General features: G+C 38.3%; 1 protein-coding gene across 1 annotated transcript in view; it reads left to right on the forward strand.

The window, feature by feature from the left end:
- FBN1 (fibrillin 1) overlaps positions 1–22,469 on the forward strand; it is a 233,001-nt gene that overhangs the window by 120,493 nt on the left and 90,039 nt on the right. Inside the window, exons 9-16 of the mRNA XM_047074460.1 lie at positions 1,436–1,594; positions 6,296–6,475; positions 7,109–7,249; positions 8,938–9,057; positions 12,150–12,275; positions 13,919–14,041; positions 17,501–17,623; positions 18,696–18,848. Of these exons, the coding sequence (XP_046930416.1) occupies positions 1,436–1,594; positions 6,296–6,475; positions 7,109–7,249; positions 8,938–9,057; positions 12,150–12,275; positions 13,919–14,041; positions 17,501–17,623; positions 18,696–18,848 (1,125 nt within the window). The remainder of the gene's footprint in view (positions 1–1,435; positions 1,595–6,295; positions 6,476–7,108; positions 7,250–8,937; positions 9,058–12,149; positions 12,276–13,918; positions 14,042–17,500; positions 17,624–18,695; positions 18,849–22,469) is intronic.

Genomic DNA, 22,469 nt, shown 5'->3' on the forward strand with positions numbered 1-22,469 from the left:
AGACTGATGCCTAACCCACTGAGCCACCCTGGTGCCTCCCTGCTAAGTATTCAGTATTTTTCAGAAATAATCTTGTATTCTTTCAAGCTGATCCCTAATTTTATTTGATGGTTTGTCTAGGTTTTTTTTGTAGCCTTCTTCCTATGATGTTAATAATTTATATGTGTCTAAGTTAGCCTTCTTTTTTATTTTATTTTTAATTGATTTCTTGTAACCTTCAAGGTTTGATGGCTTTGTATTCTTAAGAATGATGTAGATGAAGACATTTATAGGTATGACCTTCTCTGATCAAACCTGAAGGTTAATATTTAGACCTACAGGAAACATAGTGGTGAAGTTTTAACTATAAAAAATTATTCATTTTATAAAAGTGTTTACCATTTAATTTCTTTAGATACCAAGCATATTTAAAATAGTATGTACTTTTTACAACTTTATTGTGTATGGATATCACTGTGCAGTGATTCACTTTTGTTAAAGGGAGGTTCATCCTCAAGGTGTTAGGTGGATCAAGATGTTCTATACTTAGCTGGCTGCGTCTATTTCACGGTGCTTCCTCACCGTGAAGCACTCAGCTTTCTACTATGTCACAGGCTCCTTTTTGGTAGCCTAGACTTGTACTTCAGTGTGTCAATGTTGTCATGACAGTCAGACATGATGTAACCCAATAAAAGTGGTATAGAGAAATATGTCTTCCCGTGCTGCTTTGAGAAGATACCTTTCTGCCAAAAAAAAAAAAAAAAATCTTTCAAGAACCATTACATCTTATGGGACTAAGAACTTGGAATCATGTACATTTTGAACTTGTAAATAACCAGTGCCTTATAAAACCTGTTAAGGCCCCAGGACAAAAGGAAATCTTTATTAACAAGCATTGGATCTGACGGCAAAGTGGCTCACTCCTTTAAAAAAAAATCTCGCAAGTCTGACTCACGGTTTCAGTCTGAAAAATAAGAAAGATCTTTTAGAAATGTAGACTATAGTGCAGACTTCATGTTGTTTTAAAATAGATTTATATCAATATTTGCCTAAAGTGGCTCGAATTAAGTAGTTTGAAACCAAGGACAACACAGTCTCCCTTCAGTATAGAGACATGTCTTTATAACTAATTAACTGTCACTGCCAGTGATTTTCTTAGTCTCTCTTTTCCTATGGCACATATGGTTGTAATCATTCGTTCCCACCTTGGGGATGGAATGTGGGACATTGGCCAAGTGCACCAGCTCGCAGGGGCGAAAGGTGTGAGACGAAGAGAGTTCTGACTGAGTATTGTTCCCAAGCAGGGCTCACCGCTTCCCTCCCAGGAGGCAGGAGTGTCAGCGCATCCTGCCTGCCAGAGCCCAAGTGTGAAGCGTAGAGGTGTTGGAGGAGGAGAGGGGTGTTCCGAGTTCCATCCCAGTGATGTGTGCGTGGCTGTGCTTCTTTGTTCTCGCAGATGTACGCCCTGGATACTGCTACACGGCTCTGGCAAACGGGCGCTGTTCTAACCAACTGCCGCAGTCCATAACCAAAATGCAGTGCTGCTGTGATGTTGGCCGATGCTGGTCTCCAGGGGTCACTGTCGCCCCTGAGATGTGTCCCATCAGAGCAACAGGTAAGAGCCCTTCCAGTTATCTGCAGAGTATCCCCAGTTCTACCCCCACAAGCCCAGTGACAATGTGCATGATGCAGATCTAGTGGAAATCCAGGTAAGTGAAAAAGATTCCAGAAAATAAAAGAGACAATTCTCAGGGAAATTTCCCCAGACAATGACTTGGGGGGAAAAATCGAGATCCATACAAATAATAATGTTTTCTGGTACTGCTTCTTCCTTAGCTTGCCTGTTACCGCTAAGTAGCAACCTTTTCAGAAGTACTTGTCCTCTCTTATTCTGTATTTCTTTTGGCTCTCAAATAGTCCTTAAAGCTCACTTGAATAAAACTCACTTCTTTCAGAGTCTTTCGGTGAGTTACTCTGGATACACGTTTCCTCCTTCCCTAACGTTTGACACTTTCCTCTTGCTTGTTGCCAATTCTTGTTGACTTTTTTTTCTCTTTGTAATACCTCTTTCATCTGTCATATTCCTTCCATTTCCACATAAAGCTCATTTTCTCTCGTCTGGACTATTGCAGTGGCCTCCTAACTTGTCTCTATGAAATCCACAGCTGCTGTATACATTTCCCAAAGCATAACTCATCTGAAGTTTGGTTAAAAAAATTATGGCTGGGGAAAATGTAGGAAAAGATGTCCAGAAATTTTTTCCCAGGATGAATTCAGGCAGTATCTAGTGGTCCAAATCACTCCATTTCTTAAAAATAAAATTTTACTACTTGGCAGAGAGCATCTCGTGTCCTCAAATCTGACCCCAGTTCATCTTTTAATTCTTATTCTTTATGGTAGCTTTACTTTCTAGTTAAGTTATACAATCAAGCTTTCCCTGAAGCCAGTCTGAAGATTTCTAAACTCAAATATTCTTTTTTTCCTAAAACTTCTCCTCAGTTGAGGTTCTTACTCCCTACTTCCTATCTCTACTACTTTGCCTGTTAAATGCCGTCTTGTTTGTTAAGGATCCTAACATGATTCCCAATATGACCTAATTCTTCAATGTCCCAAGATAACCACAGCTGGAAATGCTGCCTTCTGTCTCTGTGTTCCAAGTTTTTACTGTTGCTATGGCACAAATCCCATCTACTCTGCTTTGTGCCAATTTGTGTTCATGTATTGCCTTTTTACTAGCTGATAAATCTCATTAGGAGGTCTCATTCATTATCATAGTCCCATATTCTTGCTGCTTTCATAACACTTCCACAATTTTTAGCAAAATCTTCCTCATAGGAGGCTTCCACGTAGAGTGAACAATTTATTAAGTGACCTCTTTCCCACCAGATTTAAGTAAGAACCGGGGTTATAGCTCCTTCCCAATCTGATTCCTGAATGTTGTGTTTGAATCAGAGCGTTTTAGCAGAGCAAATCAAGGTGGGGAAGGATAAACACAGAGTTAACGGATTACTGTAGAATGTTACACACAGAATGTAAATTTCCCATTATCATGGATTCTACACCTGCTCACAGACATACTCTAAAACTTCTCTTTATTGCTGAGAATTATATGTGTGGATTAAAGAAGCAATAAGAATCTTTCAATACATTTTAGTGTATAACAAGTCGTATATTTTGTCTGATTTTCATACTGTCTTTGGACTAAAAATATAGCCCATTGTCCTTAGTGCACTAGGGGGAACATTTAGTAAGTTACTGTTTAGAAGAATACATGTTGTCCTACTAAGACACATGTCTTGGGTACCAGGAAAATCACTTTTTAAATATATATGTTAATTTAGGAATCAGCAGTACTGGTGAAGATTCCTTTCTGTGCTGAGGCCTTGAAAAGAGGAGAGAGGGAAGGGCAGGTAGAGGTGCTTAAAAACCTACTTTGGGATACATGAGCAGAAGGTTCTGTTCCCCTGTGTGGCTTTGCAGGGAACTGCTCTCTCATATGTACCACTGAAATACCCCAAATCTAAGATAGGCCCAGGGAAAAGCAGACTGACAGAGAAAAGCTGATTTGCAAGTGGGTGTTTTGTTTGCTCCAACATTCTGGTAGCAATGCTATAGAGCTCTAGGCTCTTAACTTAAGGAGAGTGATGATGTATATATATATATATATATATATATATATATATATATATATATATATACACACATGTAGGATTATTTTAGACTGGTCAGCTTTTCACCTTGTTAAAAAAAAATCAGTAACATCTCCAGGTTACATGGAGATAGGAAAGATGGGTATCCGTTGAACAAAACGAGCTGCAGTTCGCTGATCCTGAATGTCAAAGGGGCTCATGGGAAAGTTAGGAAGTTGGACCCACTGGGAGGTTAAGATGAATTTTCCTACTCAGGTTAAGATGAATTTCATGGCATGCTTAAAGTCATATACTCACCTAATTAGCAGAGATCCTGATAAGCTATTCAACTTCTTTTATACAAACCCTAAAAGACTAAAGAAAAAGGCTGAATTGAAGCTTGGAAGAAAAATGAGTCCCTTAATGTAATTACTATCCAGTTAAATCCAGCACGTAGTTAATGAATTTCTCTTCTGTGAATTTGCAGGGCTAGATTCAGAGTGGGAATTAGTTATGAGTTAGTTATTATTTTTGACTTCAAAGACTGGGCACAGTCTTAGTAGTAGAAATGTGGGGGGAAGCTGGTAGCTAGGAAATGATATGTGGCGCATCCATAGATCTATGAGAGGGATCACTGTGGTTTGTTAGGAGGGATTGTAGCCTCCTGGTTCAGGGAAGCATAAGCAGTATACAAATCCTTTCCAGATGCAGTCAAGTGCTACAGAATCTGTGGGTTAAAATTGCAGATAAACAATAATTAAATGCAGTAATAGAATTCTCTAAAAACGTAAACTTAACCTGAGTTGGAAATCTCATATGGGATTGAAGATATTTTAGTAAAGGACCAATAAATAACAACAGAGTACATTAGCCACTTGTAAATTGGCAGATTTTTCCCATGAGGTTGAAACAGGAATGTAATTCCATAAGACCTATTACAGTGCCTTAGAATAAGTCAGATTTAGTCCATAAGGAAAAGACTGATATTAACCTAATTTCTGCTACTGGATAAAACTAGTATAATCAATGGGAGTATCCTTGTGTGGCAGTGATAATAAAATTGTTAACATTCTGGCAAAAGAGAGAGAACAAAGAAATTAAAAAATCACATGGTTAATTTACATATAAAGGCTAACTATAACAAGATATGGCTATTTGTAGGAAACATGAAAATGTACTAGTAGTTAAGTAAATACATCCCTGGAAACCTGACTACTGTTTTAAAACACCTTTTGGGGGGGCGCCTGGGTGGCGCAGTCGGTTAAGCGTCCGACTTCAGCCAGGTCACGATCTCGCGGTCCGGGAGTTCGAGCCCCGCGTCAGGCTCTGGGCTGATGGCTCAGAGCCTGGAGCCTGTTTCCGATTCTGTGTCTCCCTCTCTCTCTGCCCCTCCCCCGTTCATGCTCTGTCTCTCTCTGTCCCCCAAAAAATAAATAAACGTTGAAAAAAAAAATTTAAAACACCTTTTGGGAAGCTCAGAAAAAAAAAAAAAGGGTCACAAATCTAACGAGGATTTATTCTGATAAAGACCTGGCATTGTGAGAAAGAGGAATACAGTGTATATTGAAGTCAGAGGAAAATAGTTGATTAACTCAGGTATACTAGTTCAGGGAATCGTTATGCAGCATTAACACTGGACACACACATACCCCGCCCCCCCTCCCCCCGCCCAGTATCCCTTCTGCCCTGTGGGGTGCTGCTGCTTCAACACTTTGTTGTCTTTTACAAATAGATATTCCTCAGGGCTCTCTGCACACACTTCTCTTCAGTTTCCACATCCATCCCTGGGGCTTTAAATACTACCTATCTACCGATAATTGCAAAACTTCTATCTAGCCCCTACTTCTTCTCTAGGCTTCAAACTCTCTTACACAGCTGCTGTGTGACAAATCTACTTGGATGTCTGACATCTCAAAATTCGTATGTTCAAATGGAACTTGGCCTCTATCCACCAAACCTGTTTCCATTGCAGTTTTCCCCATTTAGGTCAATGTCACCAACATCTACCCGTTTGCTAAACCAGAAGACTACGTCATTCTTGATTTCCTGTTCCCTCCGCTCTAACATTTACTCCTTCATGAAGTACTACTCACTTATTTCTAAAATATGCTTCAAATCTGTTCACTTCTGTCCAGTCCCATCACTGCCTCCCATGTCCAGCCATTGTTTTCTTGCCCTTAGTCTTCTGTAACAGCCTTGCCTCCCTTTAGCACATTCTCCATGTGTCAGCAAGATCAATCTTCTGAAAATGTTCAGTTGATTACATCCCACATTAGTCTGAAGAGTTCCAGTGCCTTGCCATTTCACATAAAGTAAAATCCAGGCTTTTTAGCATGCTTTTTAGAGCTCTCTGGGGTCCATAAATGGGATGGAATGGAGAAGGTGGCATTTGATTCTTCCTTTAAGTGAACCGTGACATAGGTAAAGACTCCTTAAATTTTGGGAGAGGCATGTTGTACATACCCTGGGGGGTTTGTTTTTAGTTTTGAATTACTGTTCCTAATAGTGACTATAGCTATTAAGATGGGAATGAAGCCAGTTGGCTTTTTCCCTTTTCTCCAATTGATCTATGTGGTTTTGCGATTGATTTTATTTAAAGCTGCTTTGAAACATAAAGGTGTCTTCCGCGGGCCTATGAGGTACACTGCAGCTCAGCTTTTGTGTTCTGTTGTGTCATGCTTTTCCAGAGGATTTCAACAAGCTGTGCTCCATCCCTTTGGTAATTCCTGAGAGACCAGGATATCCTTCCCCACCCCTTGGCCCCATTCCTCCAGTTCACCCTGTTCCTCCTGGCTATCCTCCTGGACCTCCAGTACCAGTCCCTCGACCACCAGTGGAATATCCATACCCATCTCGGGAACCACCAAGTAAGGAGTCAAAAGTCATCTGGTTATTTTTCTTACATTAACCAAGTTAACTTTTTTGTTGTTTTTAATGCTGATTTGGTCATTAAATTAGCATGTCAATTCTTAGATTTACTGTTTGGTTTATAGAGTGTTGTATGTAAGTCTCTTAATATGCCTATTTCATAGAGAAAAATAGCTTTCATCATCCTGATTAATGTCCTTTTGTTATTGATGTTTTGAGTCAACTGTAGGACAGTTAGTTAGCTAGTTATGGGAGAGATTTACATCTGATTCACAGGGTGAAGTCATAGAGGAGGTATATACAATGAGTTTTATATAATGCAAAGCAGCTTTGCAAGTAATTTCCAAGAACTGTTTGCCTTTGTCATTTACCCAAACTGGAGGCTTGAGAGCGAGGCAGAAAAGAGGTAGAGGTAGAGAGAAGTAGGCTACTGTGAGGCTGCAGGACCTGGCTACAGGTGATCTCTGTAAGCGGACATGGAAATATGGTTTATTTGCCCCAGATGATCTTTGCCCAAGGAGTGTTTCCTTCCTTTATGTTTTAGCATCTTGCTCATTGTTAGTGGGTTAGGTGCTGATTAAAGATGTCCTAGTTATAAATGATTTCAATAGGGTTTCATGTTATTCCTTTAGGGGTGCTGCCAGTCAATGTCACTGATTACTGCCAGTTGTTTCGCTATCTCTGTCAAAATGGACGCTGCATTCCAACTCCTGGGAGCTACCGGTGTGAGTGCAACAAAGGATTCCAGCTGGACCTCCGCGGGGAGTGCATTGGTATGTGATACATATGGTTAGGTCTGCTCCGAGAGGCTATCACAATTCTGTCCCATGACTATATGGGTTTCCTGTGGCAGCTGTAACAAATCAGCTCCAAGTCAGTGGCTTAAAATGTAGTTCTGTATGTTAGGAGTCCAACAGAGGACTAAAATAACTGGGCTAAAATCAAGATGTCGGCAAGGCTGTGTTCCTTTTGGAAAGAATCCATTTCTTTGCCTTTTCCAGCTTCTAGAGGCCATCTGTGTTCCTTAGATGATGGTCCCCTCCTCTATAAAGCCAGTGATCTAGCATCTTCACATCTTGAATTCTCTTCTAATTCCCTCTTCTGCTTTTAAGAACCTTTGTGATTACACAGGGACCATCTGTACAACCCAGGAGGCTCCCCCATCTCGAGATCTGCTGATTAGCAACCTTGATTCCCCTTTGCCATGTAGCATATTCAGAGGTCTGGAGATTAGGACATGAACATATTTGGGGAGGGGTACTATTCCGCCAACTATAGGGACTTTTAACCTTCGTCATAAAATATGTTGAAGTCATTGCTGGTAGCTTCATATTAAGCCATCTCATCAAAAGTCTGACCATTAAAATAAAGCATTAAAACTGTCCCCAAATTATAAAATTTTGCACATTTTACTAACTTAAATGGATATAGCTCACCAATTGTCTCTAAAACTGAAAAGTCGTTAAAACTGAAAAGAAACTTTGAGTTGTTGACAAGTCATTTAAGCCAGCAAAAGGAGGAAATGTAACAAAAGAATAATTCATTTGTGAGATTGGAAAAGAACACCCAATTGCCATCTAATTTTTAAAAATAAGTCCCTTTCTTAGTTCTGTTATAAAGTCTAATTCTATCATTATGAATCAGGCAGAAATAAGGAGTTCTTAGTTTCTCACATTGTGTAGTTTCCTGGTGACATTAATGCCCCTTCTAGCAACACACTAGGAGAGAGTCATTCAGTCCATAGAAGTCATCCAGAACTGGGTGGAAGAGGGGACACGTAGCCCCCCGTGGTGGGGGGGGAGGGGACACACCTGTGGCAAAAAACTTGTGACTCTGGGTGAGTGGGTGGGTTATCTTCCAAAAACCTTAGTTTCCTCATCTTTACAAATAGGGGGATATAAACCAGTTCACTGTTAAATATACTGATAGTTCTAAACAACTGTAAAACTAGTGGGAGCCTCTCTGGGTTGGGAGGTGGACTCTGGTCAGTGAGAATAGCTCTTTAAATGGTGTGTTTCATGTCTTGTTCTAATGTTCTCAGTGGAATTCAACAAGAGATGCTTAGATAAGGTGAGACCCCCTTTTGACTGAAAAATAGAGCTTCAGGAGATAATCGGAATTCTGCCTAGAAGCCATTTCTGAAACGTTAGTCTGTTTAATTCCCTTAGGCCAAACTCAAGGAAGAGAAAATGTTTATTAGCTTGGAGTGTTGAGTTGCTACGTGTTTGGCATTTTCCTCTGAAAAATGACACAGGAAAATAATACACTTTAACTGCTCAACCGGTTTTCAAGTGGCTTGTGACATGATACATTGTAGTAGAAAGAAAAAAGATCCTTTTCATTATGCTATTTATTTCTGAAAAGGAAAGTGTTTTAACATGTAAAGGAAACCAATAAAATGGTCTTAAAGTTGTGAGTTATTGCTCTCTAATTTCTTACTGAAATATACTGTATTTTGCAGATGTTGATGAATGTGAGAAAAACCCTTGTGCTGGTGGAGAGTGTATTAATAACCAGGGCTCATATACCTGTCAGTGCCGGCCTGGCTATCAGAGCACACTCACCCGGACAGAGTGCCGAGGTATGGTCCTAGCTTGGAACATGCTAAGTTAAGGGGACATATATGCTAAATAAAAGGTTTGCTTCGAAGGAATTTAACAGAGTTTGAATAACCCTGGCCAGGAGAGGCTAATAGGCTTGTTGCCTTTTGCACTCAACTCCAGATATTGTCACTCAGAAGGATAGCGTCATAAAATCTGGCGGAGATCCAAATCATTGTAAAAGATGCATCTGTTCCTGTGGGCATATCTTATTTTCACTACTTTTTTGCCTCATCACTATTGCCTCTTAATTTTTAATCTGAGAGCTAGGGAATGGGGTTGTCCTTTGCTGACACAGAAACTGAGGAAAGTTTCAGGTGAAATTGTATGTGACTGATTTCTTAATGGAACGATCTAAAGTATAAGGAAGGAGTCTGTGACTTCTTGCTTCTTATTCATGTGGTCAGCAGCAGCTTTGCCTGGAAGCTGATTGGAAATACAGAATCTCAGGTCTGACCTCAGACCTACTAAATCAGAATCAGTATTTTTAACAAGATCCCCCAGTGATCCATAAGCACTTTAAAGTTTGGGAAGCACTGCTGTAAGTGTTTGTTCACAAAATTTTCCCTTCAGGTTTGTTAATTTATTATGTCATCCTATATGCCTTTTATTGGATGACTGATATACTGTTTCTGCAACAGAAACAAGTAGATGTTCTTTCAACCCTCAGGAAACTCAAATATCTATGTCTCTATAAATTTGGCACTGAATGACGTATTTCACTGGTCACTAAAGCCAGATAAAAGGAAGAGAATTCTGTGTTAAAATTAAATACAAGGAAAGGTCAGAAGGTTTGTATCAGTTAAAAAAAATTGCCAGCCATTAGTAAGAGTTAGTTTTATTTGTCTTTTTTGTTTTTTAAGTAAAATCTCTTCACCTGAGTTAAAGTCATACAGTTTTTATTTTTATCGGTGACTGGTTTCAGGATCTTTGATTGTGATTCAGGCTTAGAGATTTCTTGCCATTGGTATATTTTAATACACTACCTGTAAATGGCAGTTTAGAGCAGAAGAAACCAGAGCACAGAGCACAGCATGTCCACCTGCTAGTATTTCTATTAGTGGCCTACTTAATGAATATAGATAAGGATAGTTTGAATATTTAACAGAATATTTAATATGCTAAATAATTAGCGTGTACAGTGTATTAGGCATTTTGCAATATAGAGTATAAACTGAAACCAATATCTAGAAGACTGCACTATGAAATAAGCAAAGAGAAAAGATTATTGAGAGCACTCAGCTGGGGCAAGGGCCAGCTGGAGTAGATGAGTGGTGTTATCACTCTGAGACTTAATTTACTAGAGACTGAGGATTACCTAAAAGCCTCAAACACTGTCTTCCTCAAGAGCCTAGTGCTAAGCTTATCTCAAACATAAGAAGTTGATGACATACTCACATTTTGGGGTAGATGTAAGTTGCCACAAAACAGAAAGACTGTGTACTTAGCTGAGGAGAAGTACATGACAGACTGAAGAGAAGGGGGTGGAAGAGACGGAACTATGGTAGAGAACTTTTAATGGCAAGCTTTCAGTTGATCTTGTGAGGCAGTGGGGAGCCCAGTGGTGTTCTGATAATAGTGAGGAGAGAAAATGCCGAACTCTGTATGCTGTTTATTTTATCCTTGGGCTTCAAAAGATTATAGAACCCTAAAAAATTCTGCTCAAGAGTATGTGGCTTTTACTATTTTTTGGAGCGCGGAGCAAGTCAGATTTTTGCAAGGATTAAGAAATAAATGAGAGAGAAAAAGAGCGTAGGTTGTTGGCACAAAGATCAGACAGAAGAAAAGCCCAGACTGCCTCAGCTAGTCCAATGACTCGTGTGGAAACCACGGCTGGATCTGCCCAGAAAGAAAGTGCGTCTGAGGGTCAACCACAAGACAGCGTGCAGACGCAGGGTAGACAGAGTAAGCAATATGCCATGAATGCACATTCTTGTCGTCCAGAGGATGCTTAGGGTGCTTATGCGTAGGCACATGTGACCTCAACTCTGCACAGATAGTTCGGCCCCAGTCCTCTATTACACAGTTCCCTGGTATCTGTCTTCTGGGGAATAAGCCTGGCAAAGATTATATGCTCTGGAGACAAGGCAGTGTGTATTCATCCTCCTTGGTGTTCCTCCAGGTATCTAGCCTAGAAACTGAGGGGAACAGATAATCCAGCGCACCGTGTTGTCCAATTTGAATTAATCATTAATCTTTAAGTGAGTGATCAGATATAGGTTATTCGAGTTATTGTCCTTTTTAACACTTGCATATCAAGCTCCATTGTTTACTTTGGTGTAATATGAAACACAACACAAAGAAGGAGAGGTGCCCTCATATTTTATTTGCTATAAATGCTTATAAGGTTATAAAAGAAACTAAGAATATATAAACAAGAAAACTATACTTGGACCAGGACTGCCATAAGAAAGGTAAACATTTCAGTCATGTGATTGCTGGTTTTCAGATGGAATGACTTTTTTTTTTAATAGGACTTTTGTTTTATTGTTCTGATGTAGCTATGAGATCTGCCTTTTTGAGCATGTGTTGAAAGATGCCAGCCAAAGTTTAATATAAATGATGATATATACTGGCTCATTGAACTAGCTAGGAAAATGGTGAAGACAAATTTTGTATATACGACTGAGATTTAAGGGGTCTAATTAGAATTTAGAGTTAGATCAAATGCTATTATGTTGGCAGTCTTTCTGTCACGTCTTGCAAACTCTAATTAATCATTTTATTTTTTTTTTAATTTTTTTTTCAACGTTTATTTATTTTCGGGACAGAGAGAGACAGAGCATGAACGGGGGAGGGGCAGAGAGAGAGGGAGACACAGAATCAGAAACAGGCTCCAGGCTCTGAGCCATCAGCCCAGAGCCCGACGCGGGGCTCGAACTCACGGACCGCAAGATCGTGACCTGGCTGAAGTCGGACGCTTAACCGACTGCGCCACCCAGGCGCCCCTAATTAATCATTTTAATATTGGATATCAAGTTTGGAGATGGGTTTGGAATGGAGGGAGGGAGAAATAAAATAATTTTGAGTCCGCCAAGTGAAGCTGTTTCTTCTGTTTTAACTTTAATCTTAGACATCGATGAATGTTTGCAGAATGGCCGTATCTGTAATAACGGACGTTGCATCAACACAGATGGCAGTTTCCATTGTGTGTGTAATGCGGGCTTTCATGTTACACGCGATGGGAAGAACTGTGAAGGTAATACCAGTATGACAGTAAGAGCGGTGTAATAATATGAATCCCCATTTTCCATTGCAGTTCCAATCAGAAGTCTCTAACAAGACCAAGCCAAACATTGAGTGAAAGGTCAAAGCAGCAAATATATTTCACAGATCGTTATGGGGGAGACAAGCATAATTTTCAACAATATTCGTACTTTTAATTACATTTCTGTGAGTCAAATAACATATCAAATATATAAGGAGAGCTTGTCCTTGAGAGATCGATCCCTAGTGATAATAAAACTTCTATAGCATAAATTGTTACTTCCTAATTTTATACAATCAGAATTTGTATATGGGTTTTTTTAATAGGACACACATAACCTCATATATTTCTTTTTTCTAATTGAAGTATAGTTCATATAGGCCATATATTTTTTGTCATTTATAGTCTCTGTGTTTGAAGTGTCTGTCTAGTAATAAAATACTATTAAGAACCTGAAAATGTAAAATTTGTATGAAACATTGACTACTGAAAACCAGCTATATTGCCTCTTGAATTAATCACCTCATTTGAATTGGGCTGTTTCAAACATTTTGTCTTTTTCCCCTGCCACTTTTTTTTGAATTGAAAATATGAACATTATTGATGAGTTTCCACTACTTAGACCTTTAGCAAAAAATGAAGAATGCTTCTTATCGTCTTTCCCAACATCTTTGGGAAAGATCCCAAGAATCTATTCATACATTAAAAGAATTTCAAAATTGTTCTTAGAAACATTTTTGGCAGAATATTATCTCAGTGATTCAACTCAAAGACTTAATGCCAGAATTCTCGGTTGGGATAGAATCCTGTTTAAAAAAGAGGAAAAAAAATCATAAATTACATTGGCCTGACTGAAGCCTGTAAGTGAAAACACACCATGTCTAGAAGAGCAAGTACCTCCCCCAAGACAGCTGTAGTATTAAATAAAATAACATTTTGATTAATTTAAAGAAATAACCTTATGATCAACAAATCCTAAAGGTTAACTAACATAGCTATACTCCATAGTCGAGTCTTGTATTTTAAAAATACATTTTTTTCTTACCTCTATTTAAAACTGCTTCAGACTTTAAGCTGTCTTCTGGTTTCTGCTGTATAAGAAATCAGGAGATGAACAAAATATATTTCAAGTTCCATCATTCTTAGTTTTGCTTTTTGTTTTTATTTTTCAATATATTAGAATTAGTATCTCTGAAGTAAATATAGCCATAAGATTGTTAATACACTTTTTAGTTTGTAAACTGATATTTTAAAAGAAAGTCTTGGTAGCTTCCATTGAGTCAAATTCATATATATATATATATACACACACACACATACATACATGAAGTTTTATATGTTATTATATATGAATTTCAAATCTATGTACATGTATATGTGTATACATTCAGTATGTATATAGTATGTCAGAAAATAAATTTAGCCCTATAATTTGCATGAATACGTCAAAAATTGAGAATTTAAGAATACGTATTTTACATGGCCCTTCTTGTATGCCATAAAGAAAATTAGCCTTAGACTACAATAATAAAAAACAAAAGAAATGTGAAGGAAAAGAATTCTATTGATTCAGGTTGGCTTCTGTAAGCTTACTCTTCTGGTCATAAGAAAATGCATCCTCTGTATTTTTTCAGATATGGATGAATGCAGCATAAGGAACATGTGCCTTAATGGAATGTGTATCAATGAAGATGGCAGTTTTAAATGTATTTGCAAACCTGGGTTTCAGCTGGCATCAGATGGGCGTTATTGCAAAGGTTTGTGCTGTAAATCATATCCTTCTCCTGCTTTTTTTCCTTTCTATATTGCTTAGAGGTACCACTTTTCCTTCTTGATTCTTCCCATTTAAAGTATTCCTAATTCTGGCTTGAGAAACCTAAGTGGACATCCTTCTTAAGTCCAGCCATCCAGAGAGCTATAGTTTATGCTTAAGATGGCTGTTCTTATTTCAGAAAGGGTATTTGAGATCTTCCAAAGGAACCTGAAAGGCTACACTGCAAATGAATGAGAAGCTGAATTAACAGTAGGTCCACCAACAAATATGAGCAACCTTGTAAATAAGCTGAGTTATTCTTCTAACTTGGAGTTGGGAAATAAATGGTAATTAAGTTTTTCGATGGCTGTCATTTGCCACCTCTTACACAACTTCACCTGAACACAATAATGTATACTCTTATTGCATTGATCTCTTCTCCATAGTTTCTTTCAGATTATCTTAAGAAACAGAAAGTTTGATGGACGACTTATTTAGGTGTTATCAAGTCACATACGCATAAAGGGAAATAGAATTAAGCAGAAGAAATAAACTAAAACAAAGAGCCATTGTTTAGCTCTTTAGCTCTTGAAATAATCTCATTGCTCTAGGTATGGAAACAAAAATGAAGATTTTTAAAAAAATTTTTTTAACGTTTATTCATTTTTGAGAGACAGAGACAGAGCATGAGTGGGGGAAGGGCAGAGAGAGAGGGAGACACAGAATCTGAAGCAGACTCTAGGCTCTGAGCTGTCAGCACAGAGTCCAACGTGGGGCTCAAACTCACAAACTGCGAGATCATGACTTGAGCCGAAGTCGGATGCTCAACGAACTGAGCCACTCCGGTGCCCCACAAAAATGAAGATTTTTATTTGTACTATTGAAAATTCAGGTTCTAAGAAGAGTCATCAAAATAAATTTGTGCTTAGTGTCTCTTGCCTTACATGGTCAGGGATGAGTTATCATTGCACTTGGGTCCAAGATCCACATTGAAACCATACTTCTCAAGGAACCTCGTATCCAAACATCCAGAAAATCTGTGAACATGCTGCACTCAAAGCCTTCAGCTCGGGGCGCCTGGGTGGCGCAGTCGGTTAAGCGTCCGACTTCAGCCAGGTCACGATCTCGCGGTCCGTGAGTTCGAGCCCCGCGTCGGGCTCTGGGCTGATGGCTCGGAGCCTGGAGCCTGTTTCCGATTCTGTGTCTCCCTCTCTCTCTCTGCCCCTACCCCGTTCATGCTCTGTCTCTCTCTGTCCCCAAAAAAATAAATAAACGTTGAAAAAAAAAATTAAAAAAAAAAAAAAAGCCTTCAGCTCATAGTTTCAGGTGGAGAAGTGCTGAGTGTCGAACTATTCAAGATTGAGAAAGCAGATAAAGTCCTATGATGCCTCTTCTCCAGATTCCTCTGGTAGACAGACAGCTTTGGTAAAGGTGTTATGGAAGAAAGCCTTGTATTAAGTCGTTGGCAAGATGTGCATTTTCCCTAGGCTTAAAAGAGCTTCTATCCCTTGGTTGTTTACCTACATTCTCCATGACCTTCACCTCAGTGGTTCTTAATATTGTGCAAATCTGTCTTCATAGCAAGAGAAAACATTTGAATTTTTAAAATTTGAAATGGGAAATAGGTTTCTGTACTTTTGAGCCTTGTGCTGTGAGGAACATATAGTTTGGAAGACAAGACCAACACGTAGAAATATTCTACAATGTAAAACAGAATACAACAAAGTGCCAAATTGTGCAGATTAAGTGCTGTACAAGTGAAAAAGAAAGGGGAAGGGAATGGTTGCTGGAATATTTGGAATTAGGCTTCCAAACAAAATAACAGAAGGAAATGTGAAAGCCCCTTTGTGTGAAGACCTTTTACAAGAACACATACTCCTTTTGCTAATCCACAGAGCACACTAAAATGTATTTTCAGTGCCTATAGGCTGCCAGTGACCCCGGCCACAACTTCTCAGTATGAGGTATGGCCAATAGATAATGCTGATGTAATTATTTCAGAAGACACTATGACTTCATAGATGAAACTAGGTTTTGCAAATGTTTGCAACCAGTAAAGTATTTGGAATATTCAAACTAGAAATAGAAACTAGAATAAAGAAAAAAGAAAGAAATTTCTTGTATGGTGAATTTCTTCTTTTCTGTAGCTTTTCTCTTGACATCATTGGATAAGATTTTCTCTTAGAGCTGAGTATTTAGTTCTGAGGCCACAAAGATGTGACTATCCAAATCTAGAATAAACAATGCTAATTTAATCTCTACAGTTAACTAATCTGATGAACAGCATGTCCTCCCCAATCACTCTCTGAAAGTTTGGGCCACAGACCCTCTCGGTCCATGTAACATCTGTTGTCCTCATTAAAAAGCCTTTGTGTCACTTTGCAGGCTATAGCTGTCACCTTTTTACTGTAGATCTCAGCTTGAACAAAAAGGTGACCTGAATAACTGAACCAATTCGATTTCATGTATTTAAATATAACTGCTGTTTTAAAACACAATCTGTACACGGAATCTTGGACCATCTGAATATATCTTGTGCCAAATAACACAAGCTAAGTAAAATGTAGAGGTGTTTCAGTCTCAATTTGCCTTTTTAAGGTCAGAAAAAAGGAAATAGTTACATACACTAGCTGTATATTATAAAAGGAGTTGTTCTAAAATGACTTACTTCTACGTGTTACATGTTTTCCAAAACACAATTTTGGTACCACTTCTTCCCCATATTAAAGGGGAAAAATCTTTGCTATTATTAGTATGTGCCCAATAAAGTATTTTACCATACCTCCCTAAATATATACATATGATACTATAAAATATTTGTAATACTTAGAAAGATTTTTCTCTGCTGAGCTCCAATGGATTAGTGCTATTGTTGGCCAGAAATGGCCACCAAAATCTTCTATATTCCTTTTCTGTTTCTTTTCTATAGTGTTCCATCAGGGTTTTAGTTCTGTATCTCTTAATGCCATGCTAGTCATTTCAGAGTGCTAAGATGTGAGTGTTACTGGAATGGACACCAGTCTGAGTGTTGGATGCTAAACAGAGAAGCTTCCTGCCCAGGTCAAAGTTGCAGTCCATTATCAAGCCAGATTTCTGACAGTCCTAGAAGAACTGCCATGTGAAACGTTCCACCAGGACCTTTGTCTTTTAGCTTCACTTTCCACCTTTCTTCAATTCTGTTTTTGCCTTTGTGATTCTTATTTTGGATTTAAAAAAATCTCAGTAGAGTATTGTTGAAATGGCTTTTCCTGTGGTTAAAAAAAAAAAGCTCACATAGTCGGTGTCAATTTTTGTTACTGTTCTTTCAAAGGGCAATGAAATGCATCTCACTGAGCTTTTATTGTTGGTGCTGCATGTAATTTTCTATCTTTCCCATTTTCAAGTGTTGTAAAAGAATTGTAGACATGTTGTGGTTTCATGTAAATGTCACTCCATTTTTAATAAGTGCTTTTCCCCACCACAGATATTAATGAGTGTGAAACACCTGGCATCTGCATGAATGGACGCTGCGTCAATACTGATGGCTCCTACAGATGTGAATGCTTTCCTGGACTGGCCGTGGGTCTGGATGGACGTGTGTGTGTTGGTAAGATAACGCCATGACTAGATGGATGGTAGAGATCCACCCTCCGTGGACCAATAAATCCCACCAATGACAAATGCACTCTACTGTAACAGATATGACATAATTAATACTTGTGGGGGAACACGCCAACAATATCAGTTTTCTTCTTGCATAAGCTGGATATTAATTTAGGAGATAGAAAGATGAACTGACATAAATGAAAACCAGGGGAGTCCCCACCTCTCCTTCCCCCTTTTCTTTTCTAATCATGTAGACGTCCCCAATTTTCTCCAACCTTCCATTGTTGACAGCAGTCTTTGAAATTGGCCTATATATGCTCATTATCTCGTAGTGAACATTTTCAGGTAGAGAATTAAATGTCCTAAGGGAAGTATAGAATACAAAGGAGGATATGGATAATCAGGAAATTTATGTAATATTTTTGTGCAGCTTTATAAAAAGTTTGAAATTTATTGAGAAATAGATATGAATTTTACCCAAATTATTTTTAAGAATGGCAGTCAGTAAACCCTTTGAATTGGGAGAGAATTGGGCATAGCTGGAACCTCCCTCCCTGTTGGTAAAGATGACACTACTTAGTAAGCCAATGTCCAGAGATTTGTATAATGAACCTTCTATAGATTAAAGTTCCTCCGTTTTGAAAGTACATTTAATTCAAACATTCAATAATTGCATGTTTATTTTGAGGTAGACCACACTTCTAATAAAGATCTTATTTATCATAAGGGGAGTCACTGGTCACCCATCATTAACTTAACCTGTATTAAGCTCCTTCTCTGTGCAGGTCTAGGGAAGACAGAAATGAATGAGATATAATCTCAGCACTTAAGAGTCTCACAGTTGGGTACACCATGATAGTCCCTAGAAAACTGAAAGAGTCTGACAACTGGTTTCCAGTGCTTGGAAGCTGAATGCAGTTTGTGTGGGTTTGTCTCTTTCTGTTGAGACCTAAGACCAGAGGCATTTTCTGTGCGTTAGAACAGGGACGATGGCTAAATAAAGCCAGCTTCAACTTTGACCTGGGGGGTTATTGGAAGCGATAGTGTGATGACAGATGCCTCTTCCTGTTTAGACACACACATGCGGAGCACATGCTACGGTGGATACAAGAGAGGCCAGTGTGTCAAACCCTTGTTTGGTGCCGTTACTAAATCTGAATGCTGCTGTGCCAGCACCGAGTATGCATTTGGGGAACCTTGCCAACCGTGTCCTGCGCAGAATTCAGGTATGTGGTATCATGGAGATGCCCCCATCCTGCCAGCCTTCTGCCACCATCTGCAGTCTTTGCATTTATGGCAGTCACGGAGAGAGATTATGTTATGCTCTCCAGATACATCACATACCTTCCTGGGGTCTTGACAGGGCTACTCAGGGTCTGATCACACATTATTCACCCAATCCTAATGGTCATTGGGAACAGGCAGCACGTTTGGAACCCCCATCCCAACCCCTCCACCTTAATAATACTCATGCTCTTTGGAATTCATGCAACTTGCCTTGTTTTCTAAAGTAGTTTCATAATGTTTGCATTTTGCAGGAACTATTATAAAAGCAGAATTTTACAGAGTGTAAAAGTAAATAATTTTCAGATTACCTGAATATTTCCAACTTTTTTCCAAAAGGCCATGTGTGAATTTTGTTCAAATCCCTCATGTTGATTTAGGTGTGCCTTTCCTAAATGATTTTATTCAACCCTAGGGAAAAAGTATTTTTCTCAATTTGAAGTGACACGGCATAATGAAAAGAAAACTGGTTGGTGACTCAGAATTCTCCCCATCCACAGGCAGACAAATTGCTTAACTGGAGGGTTTAGTTCTTTGTAGATTTTTATTTATTTAGGAATTTTTCTCACCTACTTTCAAAAGGATTTAAGATAGCTTGCAATAGTATGCAGAATTGTAAAGTAGAATAATATCGAAATGGATTCTTAGTTTCTTCATCTACAAAATGAATTATTTTAGGTAATCCAGAAGATCCTTTCCGGTTGTAAATTATTTTTATTTATAAGGCAAAAATAGTTTATTGAAACTAAAGCAATAAACTGTCAACATTTGGACATAATTTTAAGGTAGCTTGACATTTACTTTTAATGTCCTAAAATAAAGGTAGATCTAATACTGAAAACAAATAGCTTTGATTGGTTGGTTTACATCTAAGATCCAGTTAGTTCATTTCTGACCTATATATAGTCAATTAAAGATTAACTCACAATATTTAAACATCTGCCATTTTGAAAGTGATATTTGAAATTAGGGAGTTAGAAGAAATTAAAATATGAGAAGTTAAAGAATGTTAACTGGAAAACTTTAAAAGAAATGGGTAAGGCCAGTTAAGAAATAAAGCTTTATTCTGGCCGATTACATCACAGAGTACCATTTTATATGTGATTAGCAATTAGTTCAATTCATGCCTACAATAATAATACTTCAATTATATAGCATAAAATATAATTCTATCTAACAAACATCCCTGTAACTTTATAGTTGTATATCATTAATACTACCCTGCTTGCTGTATGTTACTTTAACTTTTCAAAGTACTTTTCTTACATACTTGGAATTTATAAGATAGACGAGTATCACGAAAACTGGTTTACAGGGGTATAGGTGATTTGTTCCTATCTTCAATATGTGGAAGAACCAAACTTAGAATCTAGGACCCTTGGTGCATACAGTCCTTTGTTTTTACATTTTCCTCTGAACTAAGTACATTTCCAAAGAATTCTTATGATACCTAGGAAAATGAAGTAATCTTATAAAAGATGACTAAAAGAGACCAGATTTCTTTAAGAAGTAAAGCTTAAGATGAGTTAAACTTGAAGCCCAGCACCACTAGCTTCTGTTTTCTGTTTCAACACACTTGCACAGAAGAGGTCCACATGTGGAAGTGGTTTCGTTCAGTTTGGTTTCTCCACGTCTTTGGTAGATGAAAATGTCAAATCATGAAGGACCTAAGTGGACAGTATCCCTCATTTCAAGAGAGAGGGGAGATTTTAAAAGGTACTGAAAATATTCAGAAGATTCCTTCTTTAGTCAATTTAATGAGAAACTCCAACCTCATCACATCTAACGTCCATCTTTGTGCTCTGGAAGAAAGCCAAGTAAGGCTCTATATTAAGATATTTCTCACTGACTGCTGAATATTTACTCCTCACAGGGATCAGTCAGTTAAACCCAGAGAAGTGGAAGTTTGGGAATTTTCTCATATGTCCCCATACCAGTGCCTCCATAGCACAACACTGAGTTAGCTCTGCAACACCTATCATTTATGAAATGCATGAGCCGTGCCAGGAGCTGTGTTCAACACCTTACATGTTCTCCTAGTAAATGCATAGAACTGCCATGTGGCTTCGGTATCCTTATCTCCAATTTGTAGAAGAGGAAACTTATAGAAGAGGAAACTAAGAGGGAAAGGGCTTGCTTCCAAGACCCCCAACAGCAAGCATTGTCATCAGCATTCAAACCGATGTAGACCTGAATTCACTGACCGCAGAGGACAGTGCAAGTACCAGATTCTCCCCAAATGGAAAAGAACAATGAAAAGAATTTGCTTCTATTTAGGCCAAGCATCAGCTAATTTAGCACTAACTGTAAAACTGCTTTTTGTAAAACTGACATGATATTGTTTTTCCTACTTTGTTACTTACAGTTATTTCAAAAGTGTTTTAATTAATTGCTGACATGAGAAGATAATGACAATGCATTTCTTTTTGTTTTCAGTCCCAGGCTTGCAAACACACACCGGCAGCCACTTTCCCAGTTGTTCCTTTGTTGGTCCCATTTAGCATGATTTAAAAATTTAGGGATTTCACCACTTTTCTCAAGTTTACATTTGTAGGAAGGCAGAGGCTCTGAAGGATCCAACCTTCATTTTTAAAATCTGTGTAATTCATTTGCATCCACTGTCATCAGGAATAGAATTTTCTAGCATGCAGAAGTATAAGAGCTATTTGCATCAGCAGCGAGGTGCTGTAGGCCTGTGTAAAAAGGCCCCTCCCTAATATCCAGTCCTTGTGCCACTTCAGCCCACAAATGATTTGCATTTGGCCTGGCGACTCTGTGTTGCCAGAAACTGTGGGCAGCTAAGGGGACACTTCAGTTTGTTTTCCTTGGATAAAGTATGATTCCAGTTAGTTCTCCATTTTCATCGTTCACTCTCATGCTCCTCTGAATATTATTGGAATTATATGTAAAACATTGCATCAGTTTTAAGTAGAAATCTGATTCCATCACAAATTTGGGTACATATTCTGTATTCTTCAATTTCTTAGTGAGATCTCAGTTTTAACATTATGTAATACTTTGCCTATAGATTTATCATATAGTATCCTGATGAATATTTACTTTAAAAATACACTTAAATACAAGTGTAGAGGCTTTGTTTTTCTTGTGAGTGCAGACTAGAGAATTTGAAGAGAGAAATGAGAAAATGTTAAGAACTTGATTGTATTAAAAAAAAAAAGTTTGTACTAAGAAACAAAATTATTCCCAAGATGGTGGGAGAAAGTTTTATTAACAGTTAAGAAACCACACTTTAACAGGCACATTTCACTATAAGTGTGAAGTGTTCCCTGGTGGACAAAATCAAATTATAGGAAAAACACCTTTTCCGAAAGCGCTTTGCACAAGGCCTTGCTGTAACTTGCCTATATCCTTAAAAGTTGTTTTCCATAGTGATGCGGAGCCTTTAAAATGGGAGCATGGTGTACCAGTGACTCTCTTGGGAGATGCCTCCTTTTCCGTTACCACTTTATTTCAGTTCTACTCACTTAGCAGGAAATGATGTGTGCAAAGCCAAGTGCAGATTGACCTGTTCTGCAAACAAGGGAATCATTTACTATCTGTTA

Source organism: Lynx rufus, unplaced genomic scaffold (assembly GCF_022079265.1).
Source record: "Lynx rufus isolate CCGP_SWC_20201006 ecotype Redwood Valley unplaced genomic scaffold, mLynRuf1.p SCAF_13, whole genome shotgun sequence".
Classification (NCBI taxonomy): Eukaryota; Metazoa; Chordata; class Mammalia; order Carnivora; family Felidae; genus Lynx; species Lynx rufus.